Here is a 14,185-nt window from a genome sequence, read left to right as displayed (position 1 = left end):
TTTCAGGGTGATTCAGTGTAGACATATATTTTTTTTTAATCTTCAACATTTAAACTTAAAAAAAGACTTTAGTGTGTACATAAAATATGTGGCTGACCAAATAAATGAATACCTGCAATTTAAATGCTTCATATGGACTCTATTTTCTCTTAAAGTCAATTTCTTAGTTTTACTTTCATTTTAGGTAGCAACACCAAGCTCTAGTACAGGCCCTGATGTAGCATATTCTAGAGAATACTTCGCTTTCACTGAAGCATCATCACCTAGGCAACCGAATGATGTGGCATCACTGACCACTTCAACATTCAAACTACCAGGTTTAGATTTATTTTTTACAACAATTCGTTGATCGTTTATAAAAGCTGATGCTTGAAATGTTGAATCTGGCTTAAATGAATAAAAGAGGGACGAAAGACACCAAAGGGACAGTCAAACTCGTAAATCTAAAACAAACTGACAACGTCATGGCTAAAAATTAAAAAAAAAAAAACAGAAAAACAATAGTACACATTACACAACATAGAAAACTAAAGAATAAACAACACGAACCCCATAGTCCATTTCTATGTACGTTGGCGGTGTTTTTTTGTAGCAGTTCAGTGTTTTCCTCGTATAGTTAATGTGTTTCCATCGGTTTTGCTTCGTGACCCGGATTTGTTTCAGTTAGATCGATTTATGACTATTGAGCAGCGGTATACTACTGTTCCCTTTATTTACCTATTATGTCTGTTTGTTTTGCTCACACATTGTTGGGAATATAATGGAATGTTATGTGAATGTCATACAAGTGAGATATTTAGTTAGCCATAAAACCATGTTCTACATAAGGAAATACCTGTACCAAGTCAAATATATCACAGCTGTTTTCCATTAGTTAGATGTGTTTCAGCTTTTGATTTTGCCATTTGTTAAGGAACTTTCCATTTTTAATGTTCCTTTGAGTTCTGTTGTTTTGTTATTTTACGTTTTATTAGCATACGATAAATAAAACCAAACACTCTCTTAAACAAAGATTGATTTTTTTCGAGAAAAATAAAACAATATGGAATAAATATCAAGAGTATAGAAGATGGACAATTTCGAAATCATTATTAATAATTTCTTTAAATATGTAAGTGAACTGAACCTTGACAGCAAAAACCACTATTGAATACAAAGAAAAATTGAGTTTAAGATAATTTTAATCATTTTGAATAATTTCATACTAGTACTCAGGCTGTTGACTAATATGATTATTTTTCTTCTTCTTCTTCTTCAGATGCACCACTTTGTATGCAATACCACTATCATATGTATAGTGAACCTGGTTCCTTGGTTATAAAAGCAGGTGAAAGAGGAAACACTGATAATCAAATTGAAATTTGGACTGGAAACCAAGGTGAACAGTGGCATCAAAGCATAGTTCAGATACCACAATTATCAGATGCAGTAGTAGGTGTTTCTTATTCAATATACCATTGTTATCGTTTATAAATCAACATTTAAAGGAATCGGCCAAATTATAAAACTATTATAAAAGTTCATCCTATGTCAAGCATGTCATACATATATGTTACGTATGGCGGAAATATCTTAACGCCCAATACACCTTATCGCTATTTATTCCATTCCGGATAAGTTCTAAAATTATACAACTTTTTCATCCAGTTCAAGCTATATGGAACCCTGTTTAAACATTTCACCACGCATGATACTTTTTAATGAGACCTGTTTAAAGTACCGTAAATACTTCAAACAAAATATTTTTTCACTTCAATTTTAATTTCGAATACTCTATCAAAGTTTCTTGATGATCGCTTTCTGAAGTGTTCCTCCCTCAGCTCAATACTGATGACCTCTATTTTCGGCGGCCTGACCCGAACAGGAAGTTGTATGAAAAACTGTTTTTCCCTGATCTGACTAAATAGCGATAAAGTGTATTCCTATTCTGGATAGATTTTACTGTCAGATGGTAAAAGTCCAGATGACCATATTTCTATAGTTTTAAATCTTCTATACATATTCAGCAAAAATATTTAAGCTCAGCTAACATGATCGATCATGATGAAGGGATTTTTTTTCTGTTATTTCAAAATGAGGGCCCAAGTATTGACGTGCAATAGGTTACCTTCTTTTTCTCGAGGAGTGGCCGCGTGGGTCATTTTATGTGTAAAGAGCATAGATTTTTCACTAAGTTAGTCAATCAGTTTTACATTCCCATTCCTATCGGAAGTACATGTAAAATGTAAAATTAATCTTAAAGACTCTCTGAAGAGCCACTTTCATTTGCGGGGGTTAGTCGATTTTTCAAACTGAGAAAGTTGGACCAATTTCGGTAACCCGGGTATCTTCAGTGTTTCAATCGCTAGATATAACATTGATATAAAACGCATGCTATGATTGACTTAGACACCACGAATGAGTTTTAATCAATTGGTTATAATCTGATAACTTTCTTGAGTATAAAGTTGATACCATTGTTTTAACAAATAAATTCTTCTTGGTGAAGTATTATTCTAATTTTAGATTTCAATAAGAGGTATTAGAGGACCTACCAGTAAAAGTGACATTGGTCTTGACTTGATAACTCTTCAGAAGGGACTTTGTGAGTACATGTAAACTACTTTTACACTTTCACAGTGATAAAAAGAGTCTTCAACAATTGTAACTAGACAAGACAGAAACATAAAAACACTCGGTCCGTGTTTTCATTGTTATACCAAATGAGTAAGGAGAAATATCTCACTTTGCGTTTATCCACAAAGAGTTCACTTACGGGTATTTACTGCATTTTGTAAATCACTTTAACATTTGAATCACTTCTTATCAATACTGTCGATTCATTCAAAAACAAAATAATAGATTGATTATTCATGACATATGAACCTTACAAGACATTTTCACACAAAAGTCTGTCGTCAAGATTTATCTGCAAAAGGTCGGAAATAATTTTTATGTTTATGTAGTTTATGCATTACTGTGTAGATTTGTCTTTAGTAAGCCAACTTATGTTCGCGAGAAAATTATTTTCGAAACTCTTGTGAGTAGAAAATGAGGCGAATATAAATCGTCGCTAAAAAGGAAAAATTGGATTTTCCGTTATATAAATATAGCAAAACAATTCGAAAATCAAAAAATTAAATCACCGCGAAGAAGTCTAGAAAGGACTTCGTGAGTAATAAAGTAAGTGTCAAAATAAGTTAGTTTACAGTACCTGTATTATAACATGTATAATATAGAATGCCTCTGAATTCATACTTATTGAACGTTCTTTACATTCACCTTTTACAATGTTTTAATAAATTATTATGAAATATTAAGAGGAATAAAAAAAACATTACTAAAACCGCCACACATAAATGAGCTCTTTCTAAGTAAGAATTTTGTTCTGTTTGTGTTTGGTTAAAAATAATCAAATTTGTGCATTAAAGAAAATAGGTTTCGAAGTCAGATTTTTTTTTATGAAATGTTTAATCGATTTATACTTTCTCTAGTCGCGAAGTGTGGTTTGTATGATATACGTTCTTTATTTGTCAACTTTGTTTAACATTCCTCTGATGTCGTTATTTTTTATACAACGAAAATCATGACCAAGCCCGATGACGTTACAGAGGAAAAAATTCAGCCGTTTTGCAGTTTATTGAACAAAGATAGATTCAGCCTTAATATCATCAGAGAAACAGATTCTTCCACCATATCTCGTTCATAATGACATGACATCAGTCTTGAAAATTAAATTTTAAACATCTAGCACGCGTGGCAAGCTTGGCGTTTTATATTCGAAAATTAAATGTTTATAGAGGAAGACAACTTGTATTTAACTCGACGCAATAGTTGAATCTGAATTTTTCTGTTACGTTTACTCACTGTGAAATGGTCGTGTTAAGTAACATGTAAAACAATGCATTTATGAATCTAGTCTAGTGACAAATTCACTCTGTTTCATAGCAAATCTATGAAAATCTGACTTAATTTCACTTGCCTTGTAGCATATAAATAATTATATGAAATATGAAACTTATCGCATATGTTTTCTTAGGTTTGTTTTTATAATTTAAAAACCAGTAATTAATTGGCTGATATTCGTCTGCTAATTTGACTGGATAGCCTTAAGGTATAAAATGTAAATAAATTTGTAAGTGAGTTAAACCTGCTCACACTGTTATATTATATCTTTATTATTTTATTTAGATTGTTCGAATTCGACGTAAAATTTTCACTAACCCAAACCGATTTTACAAAATTGAAGTTGCCATTTGAGGGTGCAGTTGTAAAGTTTTCGCATTGTGGGCGGATTTTATTTCTTTTAGACCCGCTTTATTTAGATCATTCGTATGTGTATCTTTTGTTTATATGAATATGTTGTGTGTAAATTATATTTATTCATGTATCGTATAAGTTAATTTAAGCTGCCAAAATTGAACTATTACTGGTTTATATCTTCTTTATTTGAAAGCCCCCGTAATTTAGGAAAACAAGATCCTTTTTGATTTGGTCGTCCTGTCAGTTCAGGTGAATTTTATGAGCAAACGATGTTTTTTTTTATAAAAGGAAGTTCTTTTTTTTTAGCAAATAAATGTCAATACATTTGTCTACTAGTATCAACAAATATTGATAAATGCAATTTATGTATGTAGAAAAAGTTCAAAGTACACAATTATTCCTTTTATTTACAAATAATTTAACTTTCACTGTATTATACTTTTAGGTTCATCTCCATGTGGCAGCTTTCCTTGTCAAAATGCTGGATTATGTACAGGCAACCAGGACGGTAGTTATCAGTGTAGTTGTAAAACTGGATTTGCTGGCTCCGAATGTCAGTTAATCGGTATACTTCAATTTCTTATGATAACTTTGTTCATACTATATATTTTACTTCAGTTATTATTAACAGTATTTTAAAGAGAAAGAGACAATAACTGAATAAAATCTGAATTCCTGCAATACCATAGGTCAATCATGTATCAATCATTTCAGAATTTCAATGCGCTAATAAGATTTAAAAACAACCTTCATCAGAGAGCATAAAAGTTGTAGGCCTCTCCAAAGGGCTAAACACAAACGCATGCAAACGTTCACCTACCAATCGTATAGCCTGTGGTACAACAATTCACTTTTTATACAGATGATACCATATGTGCGGATACCTTCGTGGGTAAAGAAAATAGTGTTAAATGCTATCAAGAGTAAACTTTATTAAATGAGAAGTGTTTGTCCTTTACTAGTATGTTTGTGAATATACTATATAAGTTTGGGTAACGTTAACAGTATATATATATTAGAATAGTCAAAAATATATGCTTTTATGCTTTCATCAAGTCCTAAAATGCTCTAAACGTCAATAAAATGAAACGGTCTTTAACTACCGCTATTCAATTGTTTGGTTCAAATATGATTGACGTATACCAAATTAACTGGAATAAGATAAACAAAAATTGCAAAGTGTTTCAGAAGCTTTAAAATTCTTATGTCTGAGTTTCGGCATCATCCTTTATTTTATAAGTTAATGCCAAAGCCCTAGTCCTGAACACATGCATGCAATATTTGCAAGCTGACTTTAAGAGAACAACAATGGGCAACTATTCAATATGCTTATAAAGTTATAATATAATACGAGTATATTTTTGTAAGACATAGTTATATAGTTTCCAAGCTTAAGGAGTGGTAAAAATTGGTATAGAAAGACTAGAATTTGAGCAATATTAATACTTTGGAGTTTTGCATATTCTTTTGTAGATAAAAGATCAGAAACGTCAATTTCATGCGATTTTGAGGACAATGAAGTTGGTTGTATATTTGAAAATGATTTAAATTCAGATAATTTTGATTGGAGAAGGCGAAGTGTGAGTAAACAAGTATCCATATACTTTTGTTGTTGGTTCCATTGTCTCATGGGCATGTAATTATCTAATACCGTCTAATTTGTATGTCTTATATCATTTAAATTAGCAACTTTGTTTTGAGATAAGAACCAACTGAAGATTTTGACAATGTTTGGTTCGCAGATTATGGAGTTATACAATAATTTTCAATTAATGCAATGATAAAAAAACATGCTGTAATTATTTTGGAAATACATTGCAATATGAAATTGTCCCTTTTCTTACATTCATTGTATAAAAATACTTTCGCATTACCGTATTGTAATTGATGATTACTGCATGATTATAAGTTATCTAAATGTGTTTCTATTTTCCTTTTTGGAGAGGTTGTTCTTTTATAGCTGTAAGGGATTAAGTAAAATATAAACAAATATTTATTTTGGGTAAATGCTGTTTGGCTATCAGGTTAATTTTCATATTTTCTTACAATATTCTAGATTTGTTTCACCCATGTACTACAGGTTCTAACGTACATACTACATTGTACTTTAGTCTAGTGTTTTTCTTCCACTATTGTTGACGTTGGAGGTTTTTTGAGAGTGCATATCGGATCGAACACGTACACAGCCGTATGTTTTATATATTAGGTGTCTACGCGGTCTGGCTAATGAATGATTCGAAACTGTAGTCATATCATATGGATGTGTAGTTTTATAACATATGCATACAGCTTTAGGAAGGTAAAAATTAGACAGGGCTAGCAGAAATATTTGACCTTTGACTGCAAATGATTATAAATATATATTAGATTTTCTTTTTCTTTTTCTTCTCTATGATATTTTTTTTCAAATCGTCACTACCTGCTACACACATTTTAGGTGGGAGCTCAAAACAATTGTATTAAAGATGAAGAAGCATTGTATAGACTCATTTTACAAAGGGGTATCTGGTGTCTTTTGAAGTAATATACCTTTGGGTTTTGACAATAATGCGTCTCAATAAAGTCTTGCATATTTTACAGTCCAAACATTTTTGTTATTAGGGTAGAACATCGAGCAGTGGTACAGGGCCAACAATTGGGGCAGCTTCTGGATCAAACTATATGTATACAGAGGCATCTTCACCTCGGGTAGAAGGCGATTTCGCAGTTCTGGAAACTCACAACTATAGACTGAAAGGTAATACACGTATGATTTGGACTTGAGTTTGCATGACATGTTTTTTCTTTAATGTTTTCCGACGTATACGTTCAAATCAAAGTACTCTGTATAAGTTTTGATTTTACATGTCATCGAATTGGGCAAATGCAGTGACATTGTTAAGTTTGCCTTAAAAAAGCAAATGTGAAAAAATTAAGAAAAAACCAAGGTGGGCATACCAATATTTAGTCACAAGTGGATAGCAAATTCCATGGCGAAAAGAAAAAAGAAAAACAACCGTACACGATCCAATATGCAGATATCTAACAATTTAGCATCAAGAACCGAACAAAAAAGTGGATGCACGCATGTACGCAGGACGTTCATTCTCCGCTGTTGCTAGCCGTCATATTGCTTTTGAAGGAAACATCCAGTGATAGGACGCATTCTTCTACAGTCATAATTAAGAAAAGGATGGTGGTTTGGGATGCAACCATTTAAAACTGTTGTATCTCAACGCCCACGTCAAGCATACTGAATCAATCTTTTTGATTTATTCGCAATCATATTGTTTTAAATTGGTGTCAAAATTACGAGACAACTGCATGTATCAGTTCTAACTACAAAAGTAACATATATATATGGGAATATTTCAATGTAGCAATCACATGAAATAGTCGAAAAAGAACCAGTATATCCACGTTTAACAAAATCAGCATTGTGTACTAACGCTAAAAGAGGCAGCCAGTAGCATGTTATCATTTTGCCATATATAGACTATTCCAATACAGTTTTAAGATCAAAGTTAGAATCGGAAGTGCTTGAGGCATGCTCAAAAAACAATGCTGCAAAAGAAATATCAGATTGTTTGTTTCTGCATAGTACATTGTAGAAATCATATGCAGAGTGTTTAGAAATATACAGTACAAATATATATTGCATGTACAATTCAATACATCTGCAATAAAACCCTTCAATTCTTTTTTTGTATGTTAGTCCGTTACAATGAGGTAAATGTACTGTGATGTAATGTGATTTACAGTGTAGCGTAATAGGATAAGTAGAAACAAGCAACAAAAGAAAGATGTAATGTATAAAAATACATTGCCGTAAATATTTCCGGATCATTTGTTTAGGATTTGCATACAACTTTATTTGTTCAAATGTAGTTTTTTTGAATGACACAATGTTATTGAAATGCTTATCTCTGATAAGACGGATATGAATTATGACAGAGGATAAGGATGATCTGGATTGATAGTAAGCAACATATTTAAAGACTACCGAATGTACTACTAGGAAAATATCTGACAAATGGCGAAGACCCTCAACAAATTTCGTACACGCTTTTTATTTAAGAAATACTTGATCATGTTAATAACAAATATGAATTTTTACTTCAGAACCAATTTACTACGTCTTTGAATGTGCCAAACTTTTTTTTCTTTTTTCTGACTAACGGTTTTTGTCCCCTTTAACGTAACGTTTCCCTCTTGTTCATTGAGTATCTTTATACCATGTTTGACATGCACATGGTATATCCTTAAAACAGAATTGCTTTGATTTCAGATTCTGCATACTGTCTTACATTATCCATCAACATGAGAGGACAACCAGGTCAACTAGTAATTTCTGCTAAGGAACGTACTGGTAATTGGCGTGTTGAGGCGTCATATTTAGGACACCAGGGAGATAACTGGTTCATTGCCAATATCGACATTTCCCAGATTTCAGATCCTGTGGTAAGCAAACTGTGTTCATATTCAGTGTTGTCCAGTCAAAATGTGTATTCCCTGATGAGTGTTATCATGAGCACATTAATATGATAACTTTGTGTTTATTGCATTTAACATATCCCTCTAGAATACCAGTTACCAATTATAAAATCTTCAAATCAAAGTGTCGTAAAAAGGGTATAGGGACTAACTTTAAAAAAAATCATTTTAACCTCACAACATGTTCCGATGCCTGTCCTAATGTGTATTATACCTTGTTAAATTTATACTTTCGGGAATTTAATGTTGAAGGCAAACGTTTGATATTCTTAACCGTTGTAATATTTGTTTAATATTTCGTTTTATACTGTGAAAAGTAAGAAGCTTGACATATTGTTAATATACTTGTGTATTATTTAAAACCTATATTGATCTCTAGATGTCTTAAATCGTCTATGTCTGTCTGGCTAACATTTATCCCGCATCTTCGGTTAATCCTGCAGACACTTTATAGTTTAACCATATGTTTTGGTACAAGTAATGAATGTATAACTCTGAAAAGAGAATGTTTATAGATATTTGACAGTTTTTCCGTTCTCTAGAGAATAAAACTTCATGATACTAAAAAATGCAGAATTACACAACGAACGTTTAAATACAATCTTACAAGATTTTAGATTGGGTTTCCTGAGCAACTTTAGAAAATGGGGGTAACTGGTATTACTTTTTAATGTGTTCATGTTTTTGTGATACTGTAGGATCTCATTAAAACAACGGCTTGTGCTGTTGTTTACTTGTAGGCGAATCAGTCTTCCATTATAATTATCATTTTGCGTACAAGCCAGTAGATGTAACTTTGCTGGGGAAATTTTGTTTACAGTGTAACCTGCCTAATCCAATATAAAGCTTTAACCGACACATTTGTCCGGTCCCAAAGTATGCCTATCCTTGCAGAAAAAAACGGAGTATTCCGACACCCTGCTTAATCCGACATTTCTTTATGCTCCCCCAGTGTGTTGGATAACACAGATTACACCGTATTTACTTTTGGGAGGAATGTAAGAAACAAGTCTTTTTAGTACACTGCAGTTTATTATATTTGCTTTTGAAAGGAAACTTTAACATCACGTTCCTCTCACTAAATAATTTATATTTGGATTACTATGTCGTACTTGACATAAAGGATGCTACAGATACAGCAAAGTATGTTTAGTGTCTTGACTGGCATCTTAAAATTGATAATAAGAGTTGGTTGAGCACAAACTTTTACGACAAAACCAGGATGTCAATTTCTCAATTATGAACTTTCCATTTCCATGTAGCAACATTCCAGCTGCGCCTCCATATGGAGTATATATCTCCCAGTTGATACGATATTATAGAGCTTGCGTTTCCTATCACTTATCCTTGATTGATTGATTGATTGATTGTTGGTTGCTTAACGTCCAGTGGCAAATATTTCATGCATATTCAGGACGAGAACAAGTTCACAATAAATACAATAGGTAGGTTGATACAATAGAGGCCATCTGGGATGATGGTCGGAGAAATTTGGACTGCCATCGGAAAAGGAGGTTATATTGGATAGGGACAGAAATTTTAGCCTTGCAACAGGCCACCTACGGACCCCTCAGAGAGTTGTTGCAAGGGTTCTTAACGTGCAAAGAGCGTGGCACTCTCTTTACACGAGGCATCGCATTTAACGTCCCCCTTCTGACCGGACGTGACTGCGAACTTGATACATCCCGCACAGCCAAACGGACGCCCCACTTCGGCAAGCGTTTTACTGCCGGTCGGGAGAAGACCAAGTGACCATATTTATATACCCCAGTCACCCTTGATTGAGGGTTGCTGCTTAAAGGAAGCTATTGAACCAAGGGTTCAAAGTATTAAGCTTGTACGGACACAATTACAAGCTTATTGACCGTTATATAATATCCTTGTAACAGATGACCTCGAAAATGTCCCTAAATTCTGTTATCTGTTCCACGATTGTGACATTATTAAATGAGACTTATTACCGACTTTGCACTTCCAATGATCAATATGACTATTGGTACTAGTAGAGCAGTATCTGCTTAGTCGTTCAGAGCACCTGACATCACACACAGATTCCGATGAGGTTCATGTTGTTCAGTCTTTAGTGTTCTATGTGAAGTTTTTTTGACTTGTTTGTATTTTTGTCATCTTTCAGTTTGTGCCTTGGCGTTATCAATTTTACTTCGACTAAGTAGCATTTATTGTTCCCTTAGTAACTTCTGCCTCTTTTTAGTGTGCACATTATTATTATCTGTTATAGATAGCAATAACAGGATTCATAGGCAGTACTTCCAAAGGAGACATAGCAGTTGACAATTTGGTACTGACAGAAGGACAATGTAAGTATAATGGTGAGACTGATTGGTTGTTTGTTGCTTAAAGTTAGAAGCCACATAATTAATGCATATTTCAAGTGCTACTTTTACACAAAAAAATGGGCATACTGGGAGATGAATTGTACGACTTTGTCTGCTACTTGTTAAACTGGCAAATTATTTAATAACAACAATGAAAACATATACCGTATAGCGGGTTATTTTCGCGGGTGAAAAATTTCGCGATTTTCATTGAACAAGGTATACGAAATATTTTGGCGGTTATTATTTTGGCTGATTAAAAACTTTTATTAATACCTTTGTATGTTAACTTTTAATTTGGCGGAATTTATTTTGGCGATTAAGTTCTGTCCGGGAAAATAAGCGAAAATTTGCACCCCGCAAAAATAACCCGCTATACGGTACAAGTGGGGCAAAGTTGCCCAAAATAAAATGTATAACTATTTGTAGAATGTCTATACACCAATTATTAACACAAAATGTTAACAGTATTTCTATCTCGTGGGTTCAGTAGATACCCATGCAATATTGATATTAATAGGTTTATTTGAACACTACATTACTTTACTGTTTGATAAGTGACTTTCCGTTTTGAATTTTCCTAAGAGTTCTGTATTTTTTTAATTTTGTTTTACCATTTACATTTGTTTACCGTTTAGCTTACGAGTAGATAAATCATCAAAAAACAAATTCCGCGGCATATAACAAATAGTATAAAAAAGTGTATAACGCAAAACTAATTTTCACATCAATCTTCATTTGTGAGAGCAGGTCCAATAAACTATCCACTCAGTTAGTCCTTACGTCATTCCGTTCTTTCGAAAGACATTGGGTAGACATTTGTTGTCAAACTTTTCTTAGCTTCTATGAAAGGGAATAATTTTAAATTGTTACAATGAGCACTTTATATATTTCAATTGCCAAGTACATTTAATTACAAAATGATTAGTTCTTTATTTCATCAATAGTTTATACTTCGTTTGTTATCTTATTTCTGCATAACCAATTATTATATTTAGCATGTATATCCATGTTTTATTGACAACCATAAAGATCTTCTTTTTTAATATTTTTCAGGTTAATTCTTTATAAGAAGAAAACGACGGACAAACGAAATGACCCTTAATTACATTGCCTTTAATTATTATAATTCTGTTTATGTGTAAATTCTTATGATTTAAAATTCAATTTCAACAATGTATGCCCATTACCTAATAATCAGAACAACAATTTTAGAAATCTAATAAAGCTGCTTCAATTTATCGAGTTGTTTTATTCATATTTTGATATTCAAAAGATTGGTGATTGTTTTTTGTTTAACTTCCAGTGGCCTATGGTCACATATTGATAATAGGCAAAGAAATAAAACAAAAAAACGAATACAATCAAGAATGAAATTCAAACGATTATGTAGTTTGAAAAATGCAGTAAAATGATAGATTTATTAATTGGTGCTTACTGAGAGGAAATTGAAAAAAATTTCATACATATTCAGAGCGGATACAAATTAAACGAAAAGCAGTTTGATAGATCCTGCAAAGTTGGTTGACCAGAAGAATGAACTAAAAAAATATTACCAGAAACAGAGTGCATGTTGATTATGGTCAAACATTTTGCATGCAACATCAAACAAATCAAATATGGAATTAACACTAGGAGATGTTTGAACTATGGATAACTTAGCACTTTTTAAACTTAGGGCATCCTATTTAATGCCCTTAAGGTGATTGCACTTGGACAGATAATAAATATTGAGTGCTTGAGTTAATTTATCTATAATATAAATAAAATTGTTGCTACTGTTGATTCATTTATTCCGTGGGTACCAATTTTCGTGGATTTGCGGAAAATTGCCAGTTCGTGGATATTTAATTGCGTGGTTTTTCCGAAGTCTGCACACAAGTCTTTAGAATTTTTTTTTTTTTTTTTTTTTTAACAACAAATATAGTCTTTATTCTAAAGATATCTTGTTACAATTTTACTTCACTGTCCAAGCGCCAGTGGAGTATTCCTGTGAAAAAACTTCTGAGTTGCCAGGAACATACTCAGAATATAATAAACAATATTACATAAACTATTACAATATTGTCAACTTATTCTATTAAATCAATTTCTTCAAATTTATGAAAAATACATTTTGAGAAATTATTTTGCTTTCCTTCATAACCCTTCTAAATTCCTTTATAAACAATTCATACACATCTATATATTTCAATTTTTGCTCTGAAACATAGTATGACTTGAAAATGCAAAAACCTAAAACTGTCAAAAAATAGTTAAAACCATAATAACCTTTATCTGATGTTTTGTATCCAAATACTAATTGTTTAACTGATATCTTATTTTTAAAATTGAGTTTTGCAAGAAGATGTTCCACTTTATCCTAAAAGTCTTTTAAAAAAGAACATGTTATAAAGAAATGAAAGTAATCTTCCTCTTCTGTTTGACAAAAATTACATTTACTATTAGTAGAAATTTTCCATTTAAATAGTAATTGCTTTGTGGGAATAATATAATTTAGCAGTTTCCATCTAAACATTTTCATCTTATTCTCTCTTAAAAATTTAAATATAAAATCATTTACGAATGACATATTTGGCTTGCTATCTAGCTTTAAATTTTTTGTCCAAATATTGATACCAATCGGCTGTGTATACTTTTGATCTACTAGACTATTATATAACATTTTTTTAAAGATATCTTGTGCTTGTATTTGTTTATTTCCCCATCTCAAATTTTCCTTATTAATACTAATTTTACTCTTTAAAGAGTTTTCTTTTATTAGAATTTGCTGCCATTCCTTTGGGATGGAAGATTTTAATATTGTAAACTCTGCAATCCAATTAGACTTATTGCTTAATTTTTCTAAAATAAAACCCTCTGATAACTTTCCCTCACGATCAAGTATGTCGTTGATGTAAATCAAACCACTTGCTACCCAGTTTTGAAAGAACAAACTTTTGTTACAATGTTTAACGTATCTATTTCCCCAAATAATCTGTTTTCTTATATTTGAAAAATGATCTTTAAATTTTGTAAAACCTCCCCCTGTTTTCACCCAGCCTGAAATTACTTGCAAATAAAAGTCTGGTATATTTTCAAATTCTTTTAGTGATTTAATGTTATCTAAATTCATGTTAAAGACAAGATAATTT

The 14,185-nt window shown here is 32.0% G+C and overlaps 1 protein-coding gene across 2 annotated transcripts in view; it reads left to right on the top strand.

Annotated features, from left to right (window-relative positions):
- LOC134691014 (MAM and LDL-receptor class A domain-containing protein 1-like) overlaps window positions 1–12,292 on the top strand; it is a 50,403-nt gene extending 38,111 nt beyond the window's left edge. Inside the window, exons 18-26 of one of the 2 annotated variants that reach the window (XM_063551202.1) lie at window positions 185–317; window positions 1,259–1,431; window positions 2,506–2,584; window positions 4,688–4,750; window positions 5,716–5,822; window positions 6,844–6,979; window positions 8,510–8,682; window positions 10,955–11,033; window positions 12,108–12,292. In XM_063551202.1, coding sequence (XP_063407272.1) covers window positions 185–317; window positions 1,259–1,431; window positions 2,506–2,584; window positions 4,688–4,750; window positions 5,716–5,822; window positions 6,844–6,979; window positions 8,510–8,682; window positions 10,955–11,033; window positions 12,108–12,112 — 948 coding nt within the window. In that variant the 3' untranslated portion in view covers window positions 12,113–12,292. Of the gene's footprint in view, window positions 1–184; window positions 318–1,258; window positions 1,432–2,505; window positions 2,585–4,687; window positions 4,808–5,715; window positions 5,823–6,843; window positions 6,980–8,509; window positions 8,683–10,954; window positions 11,034–12,107 lie in introns of both variants that reach the window. The other variant, XM_063551201.1, reaches the window with a different exon arrangement.
- The last annotated feature ends 1,893 nt before the right edge of the window (window positions 12,293–14,185 follow it).

The sequence above is a fragment of the Mytilus trossulus genome, chromosome 11, assembly GCF_036588685.1.
Source record: "Mytilus trossulus isolate FHL-02 chromosome 11, PNRI_Mtr1.1.1.hap1, whole genome shotgun sequence".
Classification (NCBI taxonomy): Eukaryota; Metazoa; Mollusca; class Bivalvia; order Mytilida; family Mytilidae; genus Mytilus; species Mytilus trossulus.
The sequence above is the reverse complement of the archived record's forward strand: the minus strand, read 5'-3'. Positions and strand labels throughout refer to the sequence as shown.